This window comes from Caretta caretta, chromosome 24 (genome assembly GCF_965140235.1).
Source record: "Caretta caretta isolate rCarCar2 chromosome 24, rCarCar1.hap1, whole genome shotgun sequence".
In the NCBI taxonomy this organism is placed as follows: Eukaryota; Metazoa; Chordata; order Testudines; family Cheloniidae; genus Caretta; species Caretta caretta.
Window position 1 is genome coordinate 1,262,516 of NC_134229.1, and position 22,561 is coordinate 1,285,076.

At 65.0% G+C, this 22,561-nt stretch overlaps 2 protein-coding genes across 3 annotated transcripts in view; both read right to left on the bottom strand.

Moving 5' to 3' along the window:
- Positions 1 to 450: 450 nt before the first annotated feature.
- Positions 451 to 11,577, bottom strand: IL6R (interleukin 6 receptor). 2 transcript variants are annotated; one of them, XM_048828252.2, is made up of 10 exons: positions 11,469 to 11,576; positions 7,473 to 7,712; positions 7,081 to 7,204; positions 6,103 to 6,284; positions 5,505 to 5,665; positions 3,744 to 3,888; positions 3,580 to 3,623; positions 3,236 to 3,317; positions 2,760 to 2,868; positions 451 to 1,747 (listed from the first exon to the last, which is right to left on the bottom strand). In XM_048828252.2, exons 1-10 carry the CDS (start codon positions 11,539 to 11,541, stop codon positions 1,540 to 1,542), a joined length of 1,368 nt encoding a protein of 455 aa, XP_048684209.2. In that variant the 5' UTR covers positions 11,542 to 11,576; the 3' UTR covers positions 451 to 1,539. The 2 variants fall into 2 exon arrangements, with proteins under 2 accessions (XP_048684209.2, XP_048684210.2); XM_048828253.2 differs by lacking the exon at positions 3,236 to 3,317 and having other exon boundaries at positions 1,541 to 1,747; positions 11,469 to 11,577.
- Positions 11,578 to 14,854: 3,277 nt separating this feature from the next.
- Positions 14,855 to 22,561, bottom strand: part of ATP8B2 (ATPase phospholipid transporting 8B2) — a 34,807-nt gene continuing 27,100 nt past the window's right edge. The window contains exons 23-28 of the mRNA XM_048828218.2: positions 22,192 to 22,415; positions 21,432 to 21,515; positions 20,789 to 21,034; positions 20,247 to 20,385; positions 18,206 to 18,336; positions 14,855 to 17,742 (exon numbers count right to left, since the gene is read on the bottom strand). Coding sequence (XP_048684175.1) covers positions 17,458 to 17,742; positions 18,206 to 18,336; positions 20,247 to 20,385; positions 20,789 to 21,034; positions 21,432 to 21,515; positions 22,192 to 22,415 — 1,109 coding nt within the window. The 3' untranslated portion in view covers positions 14,855 to 17,457. The remainder of the gene's footprint in view (positions 17,743 to 18,205; positions 18,337 to 20,246; positions 20,386 to 20,788; positions 21,035 to 21,431; positions 21,516 to 22,191; positions 22,416 to 22,561) is intronic.

Below are 22,561 nucleotides of genomic sequence, written 5' to 3' on the forward strand. Positions count from 1 at the left end.
GTACATCTCCCCTTGAATCCACAGCCCTGGGCCCCGCTCCCCCTTTGAACCCATCCCTTCTCCCATGTGCCCAGGGCTCGAGCCCTGCCATCCCCCCAGCTGCTGCTAAGAGTTGGCCAAGACCCTGCTGCCTTCGCCCCCCAGCCCCAGGAGAGACAGCTGCATCCTCTAAGGCAGGGGCCAGCCCCAACAGGGACCCGTCCCCTTCACCAGCTGCAGCCCCCGTTTTGCTTTCTCAGGTTTGCAAAACAAATTGTAGGCTTAAGAGCCAGGATGCCTGGGTTCTCTGCCTGGCTCTGGCCTGGGCTCGCCAGCCACGGAGGAACATGTTAGTGCTCTGCTTCCACCTACGCCTCTCCAGCGCCAGGTACGGCTAATACCCCATGAGCAAACCCACCCCAGAGCAGCTCCCCCATCCCACGCCCCCACCCGGCCAACGGTAGCCCTGTGCACGCAGTAAAAAACATTTATTGGACACACGTTTGCCAACACACACAGTTCTTCCTGTACAAACCCCTGTTAACACAAACACCAGTTTGATGGGGGGGGGGAATCCCATGCCCAGCGCTGCACCGGGGAGGGGCGGAGGCCAGTCACACGCCCAACTGAGCATTTGTTACGGCCCCACACAAGCTGCTCCAGGGAGGCGGGGAGGCCTGGGTTCTGCCAGTGCCCGGCTGGGGGACGCTCGGGCGCGTCCTGCCCCCCACTCTGAGCCGCTGTCCCCCATGTCCATTCAGACGGTGAGCTCCCTGCGGCAGGGTCTGTCGTCTGTGGCTGCTGCGCCTGGCACCGCCAGCCCCGTACAATTGGTGGGGGCAGTGGGATGGAGCCCACTCTAGCTGCCGAGGGCCAGGCGTGGCCCACTACTGCCGGAGCGGGGCAGGCCCTGAGTCCGTCTGCCGCTTGGGTGCCCCTGCCCCCCGAGGCCGTGGCAGCTGCTCCCACCTAGCTGCAGTGCTGGCTCAGACTCTGCTGGCCCTCAGGCCCTGGTGAGCGCCTGGCCGCGGGGCAGTGCCCTGCATGCCCAGTGCCTGGAGCTTGCCCGGCTCTACCGGTAAATGCCCCTCTCCCAGCAGTGGGGCCGGGCCAGCCCTTGCCACCTTCCACGTGGAGTGGGCTCATTGGACGCCCTCCACGCCGTGTCACTCGCGGGGGCGCCAGCCCCGCCCACACCCAAGGACTGTCCAAACCCCGCCACGGGGCGGGCTGGGAAACACTGGCTCCGGCTGCTTGGGGGAGACCGTGGGAGAGCTGCTTGGCTGCCAGTTTGAGCCCCGAGCATCGCTGCAAGTGGGCGCGGGTCCATCTCCCGGGGAGGGCAGAGCAGGTTTGGCTCCTTCCAGCAGCGTCCCTGGAACCGCCAGGAGCCCAGAGCGGCCCGGAAGCGGTTGGCACAGCGGCCCCAGCCCGCCGGGGCAGAGGTAGAGCCATGGTTAAGGGCCGGGCTAGTTATAGCTGAGCCACAAGGTCGGGCCCCTGGCTTGGCGCCTACTGGGGCAGTTGGTGTGTCGCAGGCCAGCGAGGCAGGTTCCCCGGCTACTGGGGGACGAGGAGGTAATCCATGTTGGTGACCTCGAAGGGGCCCGTGGAGCCGACGCTGCCTGGTGACGCCGGAGGGGAGAGGAGCGGGGCTTCGCTTACCGGGGACGTGGGGCTCGGAGGAGCCAGCAGCACCAAGGGGTGCTGGACCACCACGCTGGCCTTGCCCTGGCCCAGCGAGCCCCTCCTCCATTTCTTCTTGTACCTTGAACACAGAGCAGGTCAGGAAGGGGCCAAGATTGGGGGGCTCCTGCCCCACAGACACCCCAATTCCTGCTGGCAGCGGGATTGGGACTCAGGCCAGCATTGGCAGGGTGCCCATGGCCCCGGGACCACAACACGGCTGCCCCAGGCCTATGGCTCTCCCTGGGGGCAGGCAGAGGGCAAAGCCCCACTGAGTCTCCATCAGTAATGGCCTGTGAGATGGGCATTCAGGGCAGCTCTCCGTGGCACAAGGGCCAGCAGCAAACACAGCCGGTGGTGACTGGGGTGTCCTGTTCCCCCCCACACCTGAAGGCAAGCGCTGGCTGGGGGGCCACAGAGAGCGAGATGCACCCCGCTGCTCCCATGGCAGTGTGCCCGAGCCCCCCACTACACCGTTTGGGTCAGTCACTTGCAGTGGAAGGGGGAGAGTCGTGCTGGGGGCAGGGCTTGGGCCCCTCTGTAACGGATCAAGCCCGGCTGCCCAGCACACAAAGATCAGCTAAGGCAGCCCACAGCCCTCAGGAAAGGACCCCGGCGGAGAGCCAAGCAGGAGTCCATGCTGCTGGACTGCAGAGAAACAGAGCGGGGCTGGAGGGGGCTCTCCCAGCCCTGCCGGGGCCTCAGGGGCATCTTTCGGCTGGAGGGAGACCAGGATCTGACTCCCAGAGAGCTGCCCAGGCCAGCAGTGGGCACCCATATAAGGGGCAGGGGCCCTTTCCTGTTCGCCAGAAGGCCCCAGACTGCTCTATGGAGACGGCCTCTCTTGGCTCCGCAGGGGTAAGTCCGGCAGGAACTGGGCTGAGCCCAGCAGGCCAGACCCTGTCCTGCCCTGAGAGTCACTCCAGACTCACACCGGAGTAACAGATCCGACCCAGGCATGCACTGCTTGGCCCGGGGCACCAGCTGAGAGTGACTGTCCCTCCCTCAGTGCTTCCCCAGCAGGCCAGCGGTAGCATCGCCCCACCCAGGGCCTGGGACCCAGCACCCCCCGCACCACCCCGGCCGCGTCTCACCTGAGCACGATACCAGCGAGCAGGCCGGTGCCCAGGAACAGGCTCCCTCCAGTGACCAGGAATGTGTACAGGGGCACAGTGGAGCGCTCGCCAACACCAAGAGCCTCCCCTGCAAACCGAGGGGACAGGGGCACCGTTACCCAACATGGCAAGGCCCAGCGCCCCCCTCCCCAACCTTGTTCACTTTGCAGGGCTGGGTATTGCTGGGCCACCTCCCAGCGGGGGCTTTGCAAAGGCCAGGGGAGCCCTGGAGAATGATGGGGACCACCTGAGCCACCGGCCCAGCCTGGGGCCCACCCATAGGGCTGCCACCTGGCTCACTTTGCCCCGATCAGCCCGTCCTGAGGCAGCTGTACTGGGCTCTCTGTCTGGGTGCTCAGCTCATGCTGCCAGCTGGGCTCTGGGTCACCCCACATGTCCCTGGCGTGGGAGCCCTGGGCCTGACAGACCAACAACGCAAGGGGGCATCTCATTACCATTAGTGCCCTCTGTGTTGCTGCTGTAGGGCCCGGGGGGGCCTGTGAATGTGTCGCTGTAGAAATCATAATCTGAGGGGAACTGGAGGAAAGAGACAGGGGAGGGGGGGTTAGCAAGAGGGTCCCCCGTCCCCGCCCGTGACACCCTCAACACACAGCATGTCCCCCATCCCTGCCCGTGACACCCCCCAACGCACGGCATGTCCCCCGTCCCGCTCCCCCGTCCCCCAGACCACAGAGCCCTTGGGTGGAGCACACACAGTGCTAAGCCCTGAGACCTATCCACCCTCCCACCAGGGCCCACGGGCCAGACGGGCAGGCAGCTCCGGCACCACCCGCCTTACCTGCGAGCTGTAGGATCCTGTCTGCCACTCGGGGCTGTTGGGATCTGCAATCCAAGGAGAGGAAGAGTGAGAGAGTAGCCCTGGGAATCGGGACGAGGGGGTGGGGGTCTAGGGATCCAGCTCCTCCCAGAGGACCCCTCCCCTCCCATCTCCCTTAGTCCTACCTGCCCACGGGGTGCCCACGGCCTCCTGGCTCCACTCACTCCACGAGCCATGGCCAAACTCCTCCAGCCCCCGCACCTGCACCATGTGCCGTTCGCCGTGCCAGGCATCATGGATCACCAGGGACGTTTCTCTTAACTGGTCAGCCTGCAAGCAACAGGCAGAATTAAACCATGAGCATCAGGACTCCCACAGCTCCCCTGTGACCCCAGAACCTCGTGATGCCAACTAGCCGAGGGCACAGGGGGTGCAGAGTTTTACAGGGATCCCCCGAGTCCGTTGTCTAGGATAATTCACCGAAGAGTGGAGGGGGGAGGTCTCTGCTGGGCGTCACCACCCCCGTGAGACATGCGCACGGATCCTCTGGGGGAGCTGGGTCCCTAGACCGGAGGTCTGTAAGGTCTGGGAGTTTAAGCAGGTCACCGGGTGGTGAATGTCTTCCCTTCAGGCAGGCAGGAGACGCGCTGCGTACGCCAGCTAACCGAGATCACAGACCCCACAGGAGCAGACCCCCCCAGCCAGTGGGGGTCGGTTTGTGACTGAATAGTGTGGGGGTGCCTCAGTTTCCCCTAGGCAGTTCTTAAGTATCTAGGGGGTGGGGTAAGGGTGTATGATCATTGCAGAGCCCTAGAGGGCATGTGTGTGCAGGGGTCTGGACACAGAGAATGGCCGACACCCTCTTTCCTGGCAACTGATGGCCTGGGCCCTTCCCCCCCTGCAAGGTGAGAGCTGAAGGGTTGGAGAACAAAGGAATCAGGTGACCTCCTGGCCCGGGAAAGGAACAAAGCCCAGAGGAGGAGGGGCTGGAGGGGGTTTTCAGTTTGGGGCTGGCTGGGACATGGAGTGAAGGGCAGACGTGGTTGTCTGGCTCACTGCCCCCCAAAATGGACCCAGCTGAGGGGTCCCATTCTCTGCACCTGCAAGCTCTGTTTTAGACCATGTTCCTGTCGTTTAATAAACCTTCTGTTTTACTGGCTGGCTGAGAGTCACGTCTGACTGCGGAGTTGGGGGGCAGGACCCTCTGGCTTCCCCAGGAGCCCCGCCTGAGCGGACTCGCTGGGGGGAAGCGCACGGAGGGGCAGAGGAGGCTGAATGCTCCGAGGTCAGACCCAGGAAGGTGGAAGCCGGGTGAGCTGTGTGTCCTGAAGACAGGCTGCTCACAGAAAGGCGACTGCCCCAGAGTCCTGACTGGCTTCATGGGGAGCAGTTCCAGAGCATCGCCCAGGGACTCCGTGACAACTGGGGGAAACTGAGGCACCCCCACACTATTCAGAGGAAACATTAAGAACAGTCCCACTTCGTCACAGTGACGAAGGCTCCAAGGGCAGTCTGAATCTCTCTGGGCTTGTAGCGGGCTAGCCAGGGAACAGCCAGCGGGCTTGCTGCAGGAATGGAAGAGCCCAGCCACGCCCAGCAGCAGTACACTGGGAGGATCGGGGGGGCAGCGTTCACTTCTGGCCCCGTACTAACGTCCCATTAGTAAAGCTCCGGCTCAGTCTAGGACGTGTGTTATGATGCTAGCAAGGTGCGTCTGAACCCTGGGTACCCCGGGAAGCATCACAGTCCCCCCTTCCTTTCCAGCCCCAGGGAGCTGGGTAGCACCCTCCCCGTCCACAGGGAAACGCAATTCACCAGGGCCTTCTCCCCAGGCTGTAACTCTGGGGGCAGGGGCCCAGGCATGGGAGCCCGTCCTGCCCAGCAGCTGCAGGGTGGGGCGTGCGTGGAGCTGGCCTGTCAGGCGCGGGGGGAGCGGGGGGGCTCACCTCCGTGTAGCTCTGGGAGCGCTCAGCCCGGTACCGGACCTGGAAGTGCAGCCGGTAGAACCTGGAGTCCCAAGAGGGCGGGTACATCCAGTTCACACGCAGTTTCTGGGGCGCTCTCTCCAACGGCTCCACCAGCACGTTCACCGGAGGGTCCGGCTTCACTGTCAGGGAGAGGGGGGTTGCCATGGCAGGGGGGTCTGGTGCAGCACGTTTGCCCCACCAGCCCGCACCCAGCAGCCCCTGGGGGGAGACCCGGCCGGAACACGGGCAGGACGGCAGGCAGAGCTCCAGGGAGGGGCAGGAGGGTAGGCAGGGGGAGAAGGGGGGGGCAGCAGGAGGGGCAGCAGGAGGGGCAGCGGGGGTGAGGGCAGCGAGCCGTACGTACAGACGCGGTTGGCCGAGATGACCTGGCCCTCGCTGGCCACGCTCCCCGCCCCGTTGCTGACAGACACGGAGACCAGCAGGAGGGTGTCGTCCTCGCTGGGTGGCACGGGCAGGACGGCAGGCAGAGCTCCAGGGAGGGGCAGGGGGGTAGGCAGAGGGAGAAGGGGGGGCATCAGGAGGGGCAGCGGGGGTGAGGGCAGCGAGCCGTACGTACAGACGCGGTTGGCCGAGATGACCTGGCCCTTGCTGGCCACGCTCCCCGCCCCGTTGCTGACAGACACGGAGACCAGCAGGAGGGTGTCGTCCTCGCTGGGTGGCACCGTGACCCTGCACGTGAATTTGTCCACTTTGGGGAAGTAGCGGCAGCGCTTCTCCGTGGCGTTCTCCCCGGTGAACCTGCCGGGGGCCGGGGACACGGCTCAGCCCCAGGCGCAGCACACAGCCAGCGGGCCCTGCCCCCCCAGCTCCCCAGGGTCCCAAGATCCGCTCCAAGTCACAGCAGGGTCTGCCCCGGGCTGCCACATCCCCAGCTGAGCCAGGCAACAGCAGCCTCATGCCACGCTCGGGCATTGCCCCTGGCCAAGCGCTTTCTGCAGCCACTCTGGGGTGGAGCGGAGCAGCCGCGGGGCCGCGCTTTGGAACAGGAAGAGGAGAAGGACCTTGTCTGGAACTGAAAGTCGGGAGGGTGTAAGCATGGGGGGATGGGGGGAGGATGCCTGCAAGGAGGTGCACGGCTCTTTCCTGAGCAGGCCCGGTCAGGCCCTTGGCGTGGGGTCTGATCTGAAGGCCAGCAGCACCCCCTGCCCCCCACCAGCGCTGCCCAGGGCTCGGCCCATGGGAGAGAGCCCCCAGGGGATCCCCACATCCAACCCTGCCATGGCGTCCCCCAGTCCAGCACCGTCCCGACTCCCAGCCCTGCAGGATGGCAGCACCCAGTGAGGGGGGAGGGCGATTTGGTGCCAGGAAAGCAGGCCCCAGCTCTGCTCCCAGAGAGCCGGCAGCTGGGGAGCGGGGAGGGACCCTGCCAGGAATCGGCAGCACGGCCATGCTGGCTACATCTACGCCAAATCCTGCCCTGGCCTGGCTCTCATCCCCAGCTGGCTCCATGGCTAACAGCTACCCAGGGCTGGGTGCCCCTCGCAGGGCCTCAGGGTGCTCCCCGACCACGGCCCAGCTCCCCCAGGCCTCTCACCACTTCTTCACCCACAGCACGGCCCTGGTCCGGGGCGACGGCCTCCTCCGTGGCTGCCACTCGCACAGGACGTCCCTGACATGGCTCCTCCGGTAGCAGGAGAAACCAGGCAGCTCCGGGGGCTCTGGAGTCAGAAGAGCAGCGGTGAGGGAAGCCCCTGGACTGTGAGCAGGGGCTAGCGGCTGCAGAGCTGGGCAGGGGGCAGAAGGGGGGCCAGCCACGCCAGCCAGGCACTCGCCCAGTGCTGCCTTTGGACCCTGCAGGAGGAGTCTGGCAGCCCGGACGCTGCTGCAGCATTCTGCAGGCATGGGGGCCCCCGCAGTCCAGGCGCCCGTGGATCTGGACATCCCCCCTGGCCGCTGGAGCAGGCACCCCCGCCCCGAGCGACTCACCTTCCACCAGCAGCCGCAGCGAGCGCACCAGGCAGCCGCCCACATAGCAGCTGTATCTGCCCGAGTCACTGTCCTGCACCAGGCGCAGCAGCAGGCTGGCCCCCAGCACCGCGCGCTCCGAACTCACAGCCTGGTTCTCCAGCTTCCAGCTGACGGTGCCGTTTGGCTCCGGCTGCCACTGCAGGCAGGGCAGGGTGACATTTGCTCCCACTGCGCTCAGCACCGTGTCAGGCGGGAGGGCTGCAGGAGGGGAAGTTCCATTAGTGCAGAGGGAAGGGAGTGCAGTCTAGGGGTGAGAGCTGGGGGGACCAGGACTTCTGGGTTCCATGCCCAGCTGAGCCACTGACTCATTGCATGACCCTAGGCAAACAACTTCGTTGTGCCTCAGTTTCCCCTTCTGTTCCATGGGGATTGCCACCTTCCCTGGGTGCCACAAGCTGACCAGGAGATGCTGTGACAGGAGAGGAGTCTCGCTGGCTGCTGTGTGCCATGGTGGTGCTGACCCTCCGTCTCACCGCCAGGCTGGAGGCCAGAGCCTCGGCCACTTGACAGCCCCTTCCCGGCTCCTAGGAAACGACTCGGGAGGGGCTCCCTGACGGAGGAGACAGCCAGCCCGGGTCAATATTTGCTGGAGAGGACAAGCCTGAACGAGCATCTGCCTGGCTGAGCTGTCACTGCCTCACCCACCTCTTTCCAAGGCACTGCGGCTGGGCCCCACCACCATCAGATCCCCCCTTCCCAGCCCTTGCCAGCCACAGCTTGAGACGTCTGGCCAGCCATGCCCCAGCCTGGGCCCTACCTGGGGTGCGTTAACGGGGCTGTGGGCTCCTCATTTCCCTGGGCAAGCTGGGTGCCCAGCAGCAAGGAGGTGCCTGAGAGTGCCCGGAGCCGGTTGCAGGAGGGGTGTCAGGGCTCCTGGGGTGTGGGGAGCAGACTCAAGGGATCCCTGCTCCTCCAGCTCCCAGAGCCTAAAGCCAGGGTACACGGCAATCACAGGGGACCCAGGACCCTGCCAGCAGGGCAGCCACGCAGCAGCAGGGCCCTGGAGGGCTGCTGGCCTCAAAGGGTTAATCCTCAAGCCACCCCTGGCACAGGGTCACCACCGGCCCGGGGATGGGGCCAGAGCTGGGTTTGGTTCAGATGGATTGTGGCTGGGCCAGGTGGTTTGTAAAGGTCAGAGGCTGACAGCTCCCCCCGTCCCCCCAGCCAGGACAGGAGCTGGGATTTTTGCAAACCCACAAGCGTCAATAACAAAAGCAAACACTCAGGTTTCCCAGCGCCCAGCGTCCGCACGGCCCTGCCAGGAACAGCCAGTCCTACCCGAACCCACTTACGCAACGGTCTGGCTCAGCACAGGGACCTCTCAGCTGCCTGCTAATCCCGGGGGCACGTCACAGGCGCTGCAGGGATCAGCCCCCCATGCATGGGGCTGAGAGCCAGGAGAGCTGGAGTCGAATCTGGGCCAAGCCTTGGGGGGCAACCCCTGCCCCCCAGTAAAGTGGGGGTAATAGGACACCTCAGGGAGATGCTGAGGGAGGGGGCCACCTCTCCGCTGAAGGGACCAGGCACTGGGCTGGGACCCAGGAGAGGTGGGTTCAGTTCCCAGTTCTGCCACAGGCTCCCTTGGGGCAGCTCCGACACCTCCCCAGCCCTCAGCTCCCCGACAGTCCGGCCAGGGGAACCGCCCTACCTCCCTCAGCTCCTTAGGCGAAGCTTCTGGGGCAGGAGCCATCTGCTTCCGCGGCTCTGCGCAGTGCCTGGCTCAAGGACCCCTCAGGGGGGTCCTCTATGCCAGGCCCCCAACGCCCCTGGAACTGGCAGGCTCGTGCCCAGGGGCTGTGGGGCAGAGTTCCTGGGGACTGGAGGCCACGACTGGGCAATTCCAGACCTGTGCTTTTCCCCCCACCTGGGACTCCTGGGCTGGGGCCCCGCCCCGCCGGGTGGGTTAACCCTTCCATCAGCATGGGGCGCCCTGGGTATAAATACCCAGCGACAGTGCGAGGGCTGCTGGCTCAGGGGAGACGCACGTGGCAGCAGGCTGCTCAGATCCCAGCCAAACCCAGCGCCGGGGGCCTGGGCAGCTCCGCACCGCCTGGCCTGCACCCGAGGGACCCACTCCCTACTTGCCCTGCAACAGCAACTCAGCCCTTGGCTATCGGCACACAGGAGGCCTGGGCACTTCCCCATTGTGCTGGGAAGTTTCAGTTCCTCCAGGGGAGAGCAGTGGGGGGCTGGGAGGCAGGACGCCTGGGTTCGTTACTTGGCTCTCCCCAGAGTCAGCAGCTCATTGCTCTTTGTGTGGAGCGACTCCATCGCTGCCCCGGCCTGGTCCCTGGGTGGCCATGGCCAGACACAGAGCAGGGAAGCTCGGAGGCTCCACACAGGAGAACCCCAGATCCCAGCCACAGATGTGGGGCAGTTGGGAGCCCTGCTCATGAGCCCGGCGCAGCCCAGCCGACGGGGGCCATGGGGTGACGCTGGGTCATGCAGGCCGAGAGTGGGGAGGCAGACGGGCACCAGGCCAGGCCTGACCCAAAGTTACCCTCCTACAAGTGCAGAGTTCTCTGCGCCCCCCAGGCCCCCGTCTGGCCCCCGGGGGAGGGGTCTGTGCGGCTTTGGGGAAGGCAGGATGAGAGCGGCAGCAGCCTCTGCCCACATCCCCTGCCCAGGCCACAGTGGGCTCCACTCCAGTTCCTGTGGTGCCTGCAGGTCACAAGGGCCCAGGTCCCCCCTTTGCAGCGGGGGGTCCCCCCTCCTGCCCAATCCTAGGCTGGGGGCAAGGTGCTCCCTCTGCCCCCACTCCCTGGCAGCTGCAAGAGACTGGGACAGGGGCTCAGAGCACATGGGTCGCTCACAGACTGCCATGCCCCTGGCACCAGGCAAAGGAGTGGGGCCAGCCCCCAGGCAGCCCCAGCTGGGAGCTCTGGAGTTAAGGGCCTCTGAGCCCCCCGCATTTCCCCCAGCTCCAGTTCAGCTTAGCCCAGGGACCTCCGGCCAGGAAGGGGAGCAGGAGCCCGTGGCCAGCCCCATGGGGAGCCCCCAGTGGGGCCCCGCCATTCAGGGGACAGAGGAGGAGGTTGTGTGGGGGTCCCAGCAGGAGCATGCCAGGGGGGAGGGGCAGCGCTCACCCCCGAGTCACAGCGGGGGGAGCGAAGAACAAGGAGCAAATAAATCTCAGCCCTTCTCAGCTCAGACTGAAAATAAGGCGCTGCCATTCCCCAACCCCGGGGAGCGCGGAGAGAACCCAGGAGTCCTGGCTCGCAGCCCGCACCCTCCCTGTAACTCACCAGACCCCACTCCCCTCCCAGAGCTGGGTTAGAACTCAGGAGTCCTGTCCCCGCCCTCCGGGAGCCGGGACCCGAACCCAGGAGTCCGGGACACACCCCCCCCTCCGGGAACAGAACCCAGGAGTCCTAGACACACACCCCGCTCCGGGAACAGAACCCAGGAGTCCTGGAACACCCCCCCCCCCGCCTCTGGGAGCCGGGAGCAGAACCCAGGAGTCCTGACCCCCCTCTCCACCTCCGGGAGCCGGGAACAGAACCCAGGAGTCCAGATCCCCCCCTCCGGGAGCCGGGAGCAGAACCCAGGAGTCCTGACCCCCCTCTCCACCTCCGGAAGCCGGGAGCAGAACCCAGGAGTCCTGACCCCCCTCTCCCCCTCCGGGAGCCGGGAACAGAACCCAGGAGTCCAGATCCCCCCCTCCGGGAGCCGGGAGCAGAACCCAGGAGTCCTGACCCCCCTCTCCACCTCCGGGAGCCGGGAGCAGAACCCAGGAGTCCTGACCCCCCTCCCCCCCCCCACTCTTTGCAATGTCCCCATGGCGAAAGAGACCCCCCCGCCCGCGGCTGCCCGGAGCCCCGATCTCCCCGCGGGGTCCCGGCCGGCCGGGGCTGCTCACCTGGCTCCAGGGGACCCCGCGGAGGAGAGGGCGCAGCCCGACGCCCCCCCGCCAGGCGCCCCGCAGCGAGCCGCCCCCCCGGCCCCCGCACCCACCTGGCCGCGGGCAGGGCCCCCCCGCGGCGGCGGCGAGCAGGCAGAGCAGCCCGGCGGCCCGGAGCGTCCACATGCTCCTGCGCCCCGGGGGCTGCCGGCGTCCGCCCCCCCGCGAGCATCCCGCAGCTCGGGCGCCGCCCCCGCCCGGGGCTTCCCCCGGCACGTGGCGGGCGGGGGGCGCGCCTGGCGGCGGAACAGCAATTGAGGAACTGGGGGGGCTGCGATTGTGAAAGGGGCGATTGAGCAACGGGGGGGGCGGAGCGCGTGGGAGGGTGGGGGGCACCTGCAGAGACGCCCCCCCCCCGCGCGCGCGACTCCCGCCCCCAGGTGCAGGCTGACGTGGTGTCAAGGGGGGGGGCTGGGAGCCGGGACTCCTGGGTTCTACCTGGGGCTCTGGGACCCGGTGGGGTGCGGTGGTTAGAGGGGGCAGGGCTGGGAGCCGGGACTCCTGGGTTCTAGGAGCCTCTGGGGGGCAGGGAGTGGGGTAACAGGCAGCCCCCTCTCCTAGGGCCTGCTCTGAAGAGTTTGGCTGGGATGCCCCCAGACAGGGGGAGCTTTGTGGGTGTGATGGGGGATCCCGCTGGCAGCCAGCCTTGGGCAGGTCTCTGCCCCCCAGTACAGCACTGGTTACTCGGCCTGGGGGGGGGACGCGTGAGCAGCCCTTGGCACTGGCCTAGTGGGCACTGGGGAGACCCAGCTTATGCCCCCACTGTGGGTATGGTCAGGGCTGGGAGGGGGCGGCTGTTTGCGTACCAGCCTCGTTAATCAGTGACAGCGCCGAGGGACATAATGCAGGCAGAGGCCTGGCCTGCCCCCAGTTCAAGGTGAGCCCCCTCCCGCTCCAGCTGGGGCCTGTTAACCCCCTCCTGACCGGGGCTGTGTCCCTGCCCTGCTCACACGGGGGTAAAACTCCTGATTTCCAGGGGCGGGCAGGAGAGCGGGTGGGGGCCCCGCTCCAGCAGCTTGGTGCCAGGAAGCAAGCACATGCTGGGGGCCGGGGGCGAGGGGGGGTGTTACAGGACAGAGTCAGAGAGTTTAGGGCCAGAAGAGACCCCCACAGCTCCACACTAAACCCAGCCACCAGCAGGGACCGGCTATCACAGGAGCCCAGATTAGCACGTGCCAGGGAGTGGGAGGCCCCGAGGCCCCACAGTGGCACAGAAATGAAGTGAGACACCCCGATAATCCTGCCAGTGACCCGGGTGGCAATTCCTCCCCACCCCCACCCCTGGCCCTCAGTGGGACCCTGAGCATGTGAGCAAGAGCCAGCCGCTGCTCCATGCCACCTCAGGGCCCCACCACTGGTTGTGAGGGAGGAAATGAAAAACCCTCCCAGAATACCGGGGGGGGGGTCCCTGGAGCTCATGGGCCAACTTCTCAGCTGGTGTAAAGCAGCCACGGTGCAGAGCAGGGGTGTTACAGCAGCCGAGCACTGGGCCCCAGGGGCGTTTAGAAGATAGGCCCAGTCCCTTGGGCCAGTTCAGGCTAAACACTGGTCATGGGAACTTGCCCTGCAGGGCTGGCCGGGGAGCGAGGGGGGGGCCTCTCTGCCTTTCCTGTGCCTGTCCAAGTCGGCGCTATTTAGCTGTCACCCGCAAAGCAGGAAGAATTTGGAATTTAAAATAAAGTGCATGAAGTCCCGACCTCAGGTGATGCCCATGCAGCTGGGGGGGCTGGGGGTGTCCCGGAGTCCCCGGGCGATGCTCTGGACCTGCTCCCCACAAAGCCAGGCAGGACTCTGGGGAAGTCTTCACTCTGTGAGCAGCCTGTCTGCAGGACACACAGCTCACCCGGCTTCCACCTTCCTGGGTCTGACCTCGGAGCATTCAGCATCCTCTGCCCCTCCGTGCGCTTCCCCCAGCCAGTCCGCCCAGGCGGGGTCCTGGGGAAGCCAGAGGGTCCTGCACCCCAACTTCGCAGTCAGACGTGACTCTCAGCCAGGCAGTAAAACAGAAGGTTTATTAGACGACAGGAACATGGTCTAACACAGAGTTTGTAGGTGCAGAGAACCGGATCCCTCAGCTGGGTCCACTTTGGGGGGCAGTGAGCCAGACAACCCCGTCTGCCCTTCACTCCACGTCCCCAGCCAGCTCCAAAATGACTCCCTCTCCAGCCCCTCCTCCTCTGGGCTTTGTCCCTTTCCCGGGCCAGGAGGTCACCTGATTCCTTTGTTCTCCAACCCTTCAGCTCTCACCTTTGTGGGGGGAAGGGCCCAGGCCATCAGTGGCCAGGAAACAGGGTGTCGGCCATTCTCTGTGTCCAGACACCTGCACACACCTGCCCTCTAGGGCTCTGCAATGATCATACCCCCTTATCCCACCCCCTAGATACTTAAGAACTGCCTAGGGGAAACTGAGGCACCCCCACACTATTCAGAGGAAACATTAAGAACAGTCCCGCTTCATCACAGGGGGGGGTTCAAAGCGACAGCTATGCTGCTTTAAGCACCTAGGGAGCTAGCTTGTATCTCCAGGGAAGGGGGCCCAAAGCTGACCTGAAAGGCCAGTTGGGGCTCGAAGAGGGCAGCTCTGAGCAGGCGGATGGTGCATTCTCCTATGCAGTGAAGGGCTCAGGTTTGGGGGAACTTTTGCTCTTTAAACAAAAGGGGGGCTAGAACTGAGCTGACAGGTTCCCCCAGTAACACAGAGTTAAAATCCAGAGCCTGCCCCACAAGGGAGCTGTTGGGTAAACACCCCAGGCTGAGCCCCGTGGGTACCTGGATTCCACACCCAGCTCTGCCACGGACTCCCCCACCTGACTCTCAGCGTCACGCTCCCCAGCTTAGGTCCTGGCTGCAGAACAGAGAGGAGGATCCTGCCTTGGCTGTCCACGGAGAACAGAACCCTGAGCTGGGCTAATGCTGGGCAGGGGCGGAGGCTCCATGCGCCCTGCTCCCGATACAAACAGGGCCCTTGGATTCCACAGACACAGACTCAAGCCCTCGCCCCAGCATCACAGCTGCTGCATTACCAAAAACAAGAAGTTTCTCGGCTGTGCAGATGCCATGACAGTGTAGCTGATGCCTGCCTGAGTTTACAGAGAGCCTAAAACAGCAGCTCCACAAGGTGTGAACTGGCCCATGCCCTCGCTCAGGGCCCCAGTTTGTGTGTGCGAGCAGCAAACACACACAGAATTCAGCTTTTCAGCAGCCAGAGGGGTGTTCGCACTGCAGAGCCCGGCGTGTGCAGGGTTTACATGGAGACACAACAAACGAGCGTTGTGCAGAATCTGGTCCGTTGTCTGCAGAGCACCCAGGGGCGTGGATGTGATGGGTGGCCCGGAGGCAGGGCTGGAGGAGTTGGGGGCAAGCTCCAGCCCTCTGGCACAGGCAGGGCCTTGGCCCTCTCCCCTTTCCCAGCAGAAAACAGAGGCTACGTGAGACGATCTCAGAAAGAGACGTTTTTATAAAAGGCTATTTTTTTTTCTCTCTTTATACCCATAAAATGATACAATTCTGCAAGTATAGAAATGTGTAATAAATTATACCGACTGCTCCTCGGCCCGGCCCACGCCACCTCCCCCCACCAAACAAACAGAAAAAACCAAAAATAGATACTCTAGCACACGCGCACCCAGCCAGCTCCCAAACAGACAGTTCCTCTTTGGTATAAAAGTCAGACACGGGGGGCCACGCCCTCCCCCAGCCAGGCCTCGCCAGCCCTCGCCCCTTCCCAGAAGGGCTTAACACAACCACAGCAATGCCCGAAGCTGCCTCGACCTTCCAGAACCCAGCCCCCCAGGAGACTCTAGCACTTCACGGGAGGTGGGGGGTGGGGAAACTGAGGCACAGAGCCAGTCACAGGGTGTCAGTGTCACAACTGGGAATAGAACCCAGTCGTCCTGGGTCCCAGACCCCACTCCCCCGCTCCAAGCACACTGTTCCTTCGTCAAGTGGGTCGAGCTCTGTAGTCAACCCCAGCGGCTGCGGGTGGGGAGAGAATGGCTGAAACTGTGACAGCACCCACCCGAACCTGCCCCTGGCTGGTAAAGCCCCTCCCATTCAAAGGCAGAATGGGACGGGGGGGAGTGAACACTGGGTCCTCCCTCCCCCCACACCCATCTTATTTGGCACCCTGGACAGACATGGATCAAGGGGAGGGAAGAGGGGTGGATCAGGAGGCATGCCCTGCACAAGACTGGCCTGGGCCCATTGTGCCTCCCCCCCCCCCCGACTGACCCTCCCCAGGGGGTGTCCAGGAGCAGTACGGGAGAACCCCTCTGCCTCCAGCTGGATCCCACCTCGCTGGGGGCTGACACCTGAGCTGATCCCCACACTGGGGGCCCTGGGACCTTTCCCAGCCTGCCCACAGCCCCGGGTCTGCTACATCCTGCAGCCTCAAGCAACTCAACCTCCGAGGGATCCAGAGCAGCTGGGGGTACTGACCGCAGTGAGCCGGGCGCGGGCAGTGTGCGTACCAGGCGTGCCGGGGGTAGTACCGGTGGGTAGGGGCCGTGCAAAGGACATGAGGAATGCATCACAAGAAGCGTGCAGAGATGAGCTACGAATACGTGTGCAAGAGAAGGGCCATGCACCTGCCAGCGCGGCACGAGGGAGCAGCCAGCAGGCTGGACGCTTCCCCAGGGGAGCGTGGATGGGAGGTGGAGGGGCTGGGGAGCCCCAAGGAAGGTGGCTCAGGAGACCCACCCCCCGGGACCCTGCCCATTCCCAGCACAGAGGGGAAGGGAAACAGAGCCCAAAACACCCAGACGATTGTGAAAGGCTCCCTGTTGCGGGGAATGAATCACAATCAGCCCGTCAACAATGCTGACCCCAGGACCCAGCCCCTTGCCTAAGCCTCTGGCACGCAGAAAAGAAAGGAGTTGGGGGGGGGGGCTGGTTCCCCTTTCAAATCCATCAGCTGGGCTGGTCCCAGGACCTGGGCAGAGGTTGCACGAGGCCAGAGCCAAGCTCCACCAGCTGTCGGGGTAGGGGGGGTGAACTAGCAGCCAAAAGCCCTGTGGCTGCGCCCCCCACCCCCAAGCTGGGAGTACCTTAGGGCCGCCCCTGCAGCCAGGAACCCCCAGAGCCCGGCTCAGGTCAGACGCTGGGTGTTTCCTGGCCCTTTCCACCGCGGTTTTGCTCTGGTCTGTAACAGCTCCCTAGGGCCCGGTTTCCTCCCCGGCTCTGGCCTCGGCTCCAGGTGCCACAACCCTCCAGCCCCGGGGTGGGCACTGACTGGGTGCAGCACCCAGGGGGTCGGGTCTCCGCCCAGCCACGTAGGGTTTCACCATGTGTAGAAACCAGCCGGGCAGAGGAGAGGGCCCAGCCTTGCTACAGCATTTGCCCTGCCCCAGGGAGGGCAGGACCCATAACTCCTCCATGCCTGGGCATCCCTCTCCCCACCCCACCCCTGCCCTGCTGCAGGAGAAGGCCAAGGCCATAGCCCGCCCTCCTGGGGCGCCCACGCAGCCCTGGAAGTGTCACGGCTCGCGTGGGGAGCACGTCTGTGCCCGTCTCTGCTCAGCCAGCTCCTCCCCAGGAGCAGCCAGTGCCAGCGGGGACAGAGAAGAGTCACTTCGTAAACGTGGGGGCTCCGTTGGTTGCTGTTTTTCTCATTTTATATCTATAAAAAAGACACGTGTGGCGGAGGGGGGGCACGCGCTGCCAGGCCCAGCTGCCCCCTGCCAGGCCTGGCCCTCCCCGTGTCTCCAGCACGTTACATTCGCGCATGACTCAGGGTAGCTGTCCGCTCCGGCTGGGTGGAGGTCCCGATTAAAGACACTGCAGGCTCTGGGCTCCGGATGGGGGAGCCGCCTGTCCCTCTGGGTGGGGGGATTTTTGGTTACACGGTTGGTTGTGGTCCAGATTCCGCCTCCAAACCTCAGCACCTGGAGAGCCTCCCGGGGCGCTCCTCCCCCTTGCCATGGGGGGGGGTCTCCCAAGCGAGCAGCACCCACAGCAGCCAGCCACGGTCCGCGGTGGGAACAGCCGGGGGCGCTGACGGGCCGCCCAGCCCCCGGCGGGGGTAAGAATCGGAGCCCCCCAGCCTCACCCCTTGAGCGGCTTGTCGGCCCCCCCGCTGGGGCTGCTGGCGGTGCTGTCCCCGCCCTTCTTCTTGCGGAGGGTCTCGATCCAGCTGGAGCTGGAGCGGGCGGTGAAGCTGGAGAGCGCCAGGGAGCTGAGCGGCATGTTCTTGCCCGACATGATGAGCTCGCCGAAGCCCTCCTGGTGGGAGAAGGCGTAGCCGGAGCGCCGCGAGCCGGCACGCCCCACCCGCCGCATGCAGCGGTGCTGTGTCCGTTGCTTCTTCCGCACCAGCTGGGTGTAGCGCACCTGGGGGGGGCAGAGTGAGGAGCCCAGCCAAAGACCCCACAACCCGCCCTCTTGTGAGACTGCAGGGGGCCAGGCAGAGGCGAAGGCCCAGCCAGGGTGAATGGGGGCCGTAAAAAGCCTGCCCGAGACCCCCCAGCAGCTCTGCAGAAGGAGCTGGTCAGAGACGGGGGCAGGGGCCAAAGCGATGGAGACGTTCCAGTGAGGGGGCAGTAACCTGCGGGGGAGGTGAGATTACTGGGGGCAGACAACTCCCCACACAACCCTGGCCGAGTGGAGATGGATCCGGCCCCCTGCTCCATGGCAAGGCCTTTCCCGGCACTGGTCAGAGGGGGCGCTGCGGGGCAGCCCCCTTGCCCTCAGCTGAGCATGGGGGGCTGGGGGTGAGAGACGTCCGATCCCTGGGGGGGGGCCTGCTCCGCGCTGGGGGATGCGCAGGGGCCCCGGCTTGGCCGCACGCACTCACCGTGTCCGACAGCTCAGGCTTCAGGTCCAGCTTGAGGAATCGGAAGGCCACGACTGGCATTATGCAGACCACGGTGGTGAGGGTGATGGTGAGCCAGACCGTGGGCTGGGCCAGCGTGTTCTGGGCATTACCTGGGCAGCAGAAGGGGGAGAGACCTGAGAGCCAGGCAGGTGGGAGCAGCACCAGGAGTGGGGTGCAGGAGGCAGCAGAGAAATGAGGCTGTCACCGGTCTCCTCCCGGCCCCCGGGAATCAGGCGTGTTGCAGGGAGAACAGCAGAGTTCACAGGGGGCTCTGATCGGGAGGGGGATGGGGCTCCTGTGACGAAGTGGGAATGTTCTTAATGTTTCCTCTGAATAGTGTGGGGGTGCCTCAGTTTCCCCTAGGCAGTTCTTAAGTATCTAGGGGATGGGATAAGGGGGTATGATCACTGCAGAGCCCTAGAGGGCAGATGTGTGCAGGGGTCTGGACAGAGAGAATGGCCGACACCCTGTTTCCTGGCCACTGATGGCCTGGGCCCTTCCCCCCTGCAAGGTGAGAGCTAAAGGGCTGGAGAACAAAGGAATCTGGTGATCTCCTGGCCCGGGAAAGGGACAAAGCCCAGAGGAGGAGGGGCTGGAGGGAGTTTCAGTTTGGGTCTGGCTGGGACATGGAGTGAAGGGCAGATGGGGTTGTCTGGCTCACTGCCCCCCAAAATGGACCCGGCTGAGGAGTCCTGTTCTCTGCACCTACAAGCTCTGGTTTAGACCCTGTTCCTGTCTGTGACGAAGTGGGACTGTTCTTAATGTTTCCTCTGAATAGTGTGGGGGTGCCTCAGTTTCCCCTAGGCAGTTCTTAAGTATCTAGGGGGTGGAGTAAGGGTGTATGATCATTGCAGAGCCCTAGAGGGCAGGTGTGTGAAGGGGTCTGGACACAGAGAATGGCCGACACCCTGTTTCCTGGCAACTGATGGCCTGGGCCCTTCCCCCCCTGCAAGGTGAGAGCTGAAGGGTTGGAGAACAAAGGAAAAAGGTGACCTCCTGGCCCGGGAAAGGAACAAAGCCCAGAGGAGGAGGGGCTGGAGGGGGTTTCAGTTGGGGGCTGGCTGGGACATGGAGTGAAGTGCAGACGTGGTTGTCTGGCTCACTGCCCCCCAAAATGGACCCAGCTGAGGGGTCCCGTTCTCTGCACCTGCAAGCTCTGTTTTAGACCACGTTCCTGTCGTCTAATAAACCTTCTGTTTTACTGGCTGGCTGAGAGTCACGTCTGACTGCGAAGTTGGGGTGCAGGACCCTCTGGCTTCCCCAGGAGCCCCGCCTGAGCGGACTCGCTGGGGGGAAGCGCACGGAGGGGCAGAGGATGCTGAATGCTCCGAGGTCAGACCCAGGAAGGTGGAAGCTGTGTGAGCTGTGTGTCCTGAAGACAGGCTGCTCACAGAAAGGCGACTGCCCCAGAGTCCTGACTGGCTTCATGGGGAGCAGTTCCAGAGCATCGCCCGGGGACTCCGTGACACTGTCGTCTAATAAACCCTCTGTTTTACTGGCTGGCTGAGAGTCAAGTCTCACTGCGGAGTTGGGGGGCAGAACCCTCTGGCTTCCCCAGGAGCCCCGCATGAGCGGACTCGCTGTGGGAAGCGCCCGGAGGGGCAGAGGAGGCCGAATGCTCCAAGGTCAGACCCAGGAAAGTGGAAGCTGTGTGGGCTGCTTGCCCTGGGGACAGGCTGCTCACAGAGAGACTTCCCCAGAGTCCTGACTGGCTTCATAGGGAGCAGGTCCAGGGCGTCGCCAGGGACTCCGTGACGGCTCCCCAGCAACCTTGCCACTGCCCCACTAGAAACCTGCTCTCGCCTGCCTTGGGGAGCCCCGCAGTGGGGTCAGGAGTGAATTTCCCCCCAGGCCAGATCGGCAGGCACCTTGGGGGGTTGTTCCACCTTCCCCTGCAGCATGGGGCACAGTCACCAGGGCATGTCTCATGCAGTCAGGCCCTGGCATCGCGGGGATCTCGGGGACCGGTCGGCCCGCCTTGGGCACCCAGCACCAGGCAAATGCAGCTGCTTGGACTCACCCACGAAGCGGAACTGGTTGGGGAACATCTGGAAGAGGCCGTCGCTGTGCATGGCGAAGAGGATGGCGAAGTACACAGCCAGGCTGCCCCAGATGAAGAAGTGGTTGATGGCCGTCCAGAACCCCGTGTCCAGCCCAATCTGGGGGAAGAGGGAAGAGCTCAGGGGGGAGCGCAGACAGGCTGCCGAGCCAGGCAGAGAGAGCCGATGGGCAGCCCCGGGGCAGTGCCCTCAGTCCCCCAGCATCCCAAACCACATCGCATTGGCCCACCGCCCTTCTCAGGGCTGAGCGCCACGCACTCCGCCCAGCGCCAAGATGCAGCCACCTCATCAACAGCTTAGATCCAGGCTGCTTCACTTCCTGGGCTACCTGACCCCGTATGGGACCCGCGAGAAACGTGGGGCTGGAAGGGACCCGCGAGGTCAGGGAGTCCAGCCCCCTGCGCCGAGGCCAGATGCAGAGCCGAACGCCGGCTCCGCACGCTGGGTCCCGGGGCCTGCGGGACCAGGATACACGAGCCGGGGCTGGACGGGGGCCGCCCACCTGCACGCTGACCACGATCACCAGGGAGGTTGCCACGGTGACAGCGAAGGACTGGTAGTCGGCCAGCTGGGCACCGTCGTCGCGGGTAGCGTCGGCGAAGACGCCGTAGGGGATGAAGAACATGAGGACGGAGGTGTAGATGCCCTGGGCGATGCAGATGAAGAACTCCCGCTTGTTGAAGAGCAGGTTGAGCTGGCCCGGCTCGTAGAGCTTGGGGTACTCCATGCTGCGCTGCTCCGTCACGTCCTGTGAGGGGGGGGCATGGCAGGGGTGAGCCTGGGGTCCCCGCGCCCAGGAGCAGCCCCCTGCAGGGAAGGGACAGGCCAGGGACAGAGCCCACCTCTTGCCTCTGAGGAGGGGTCCCAGCAGGGCAGACGAGTCACATGGTGGGGGGGAGGGGAGGGCTCGCCCTGACCCCACCCAGCTGGGTTAGGGCCCTGCAGTGCCCAGGGCCCCGGAGACGGGGGACCCCCAGCCAGCCTCCTGCTGCTGCGGCCCCTCCAAGCGGCCCCCACAGAATTCCCTCTCTCCCCGCCTGAGGCCCCTCTGCAGGGTGGGGGCTCCAGGAGCACAGGAGTGAGGCTGGGCCCCCCCAGCCACCCCAGCAGGAGCAGATCTCCACCCTGCCCCAGCCCCACCATACCTGGTCGAACACCCCCATTGCGAGCACGGGCAGCGAGGTGTAGACAATGTTGTACAGGGTGATGAAGTACTGGTCATAGACCGTCTGTCGAGAGAGGGGAGGTCAGGGCGGGGAAAACACCCCCTGCCCCACTGCATGCAGGAATGGACAAGGCACTCACTTGCCTGTCTCGGAGACACATGTGCCCCCCCCGACTCGCTCCCCCCTGTCAGACACCCCCCGGCTCTGTGCTCCCCCAGCCAGACGTGCTTCCCCCCAGCTCTATGCTCCCCCCGGCCATCCACAAGCGCTGAAGGACCCGACGACCAGCCTGGTTCTCTGCCCCCGGCCAATGAATCAGGCCCGGGCAGGGTGGCCAGAAGGGAGCTCACCTGGGGCCTGCCAGTCCTGCCTGGGCATCCTCCAAGCTCTTCCAGCAAGGCAGGGAGGATGCAGCCACGGCAGAGCCCAGCTCTCTGAGCCCAGCCCTGGGCCGCAGTCACACGGCAGAGACAGGCTGGGTGCTCGAGGCCCCAACGCAGCCCTCCCCCGTCATCACCCTGCACACGGGGAACTGCAGGGCAGGGCCCCTCCCTCCCTGTGTCCACGCAGCAGCCGGCACGGCAGGGCCCTGATCCTGGCTGGGCCCCTGGGTGCCGGCTGGGGCCCAATCCAGCAGGCACAGCCTGGAGGGAAGCCCCACGGCCCCGGGTAACCCTGCTCCCCCAGCCGCAGGAGGCTTCAGCCGGCCTGTCCAGGGCCCAGCAGCCTGGCACCGCACCTGGGCCGAGAAGCCGCAGAAGAACCCGAACCAGAAATGGACCATGGTGAAGGCGAAGTTCTTGTAGAAGAAGTAGCAGAGGAACTTGCACATGCGCAGGTAGGACCAGCGGCCGTGCACCAGCAGGAGGCGCTGCAGGAACTTGAACTGGGAGAAGGAATAGTCGGAGGCCAGCACGGCCTGGATGCCCTCCTGCCCGCTGATGCCCACGCCAATGTGGGCAGCTGTTGGGGGAAGAGATGTGTGGGTCAGCAGGGAACTCAGAGCAGCCCTGGCCGCAGCAGCTTGTGCCCAGCCCCACACAACCCCCTGCAGTGGGAAACCGGTGCTCCCCTCCCACCCCCAGCCCGGCCCCGCAGGCAGAGCCGCC

What these genes read in the sequence shown, in the direction of transcription:
- IL6R (XM_048828252.2), bottom strand. Translation starts at nt 11,541, where the DNA reads ATGTGGACGCTCCGGGCCGCCGGGCTGCTCTGCCTGCTCGCCGCCGCC. An exon ending in GTGCTGTGGGTGAAGAAGTG is followed by an intron (nt 6,285 to 7,080) that starts GTGAGAGGCCTG and finishes GGCCCCCGGCAG; the next exon opens with GTTCACCGGGGAGAACGCCA. An exon ending in CAGGATCCTACAGCTCGCAG is followed by an intron (nt 3,318 to 3,579) that starts GTAAGGCGGGTG and finishes TCTTTCCTCCAG; the next exon opens with TTCCCCTCAGATTATGATTT.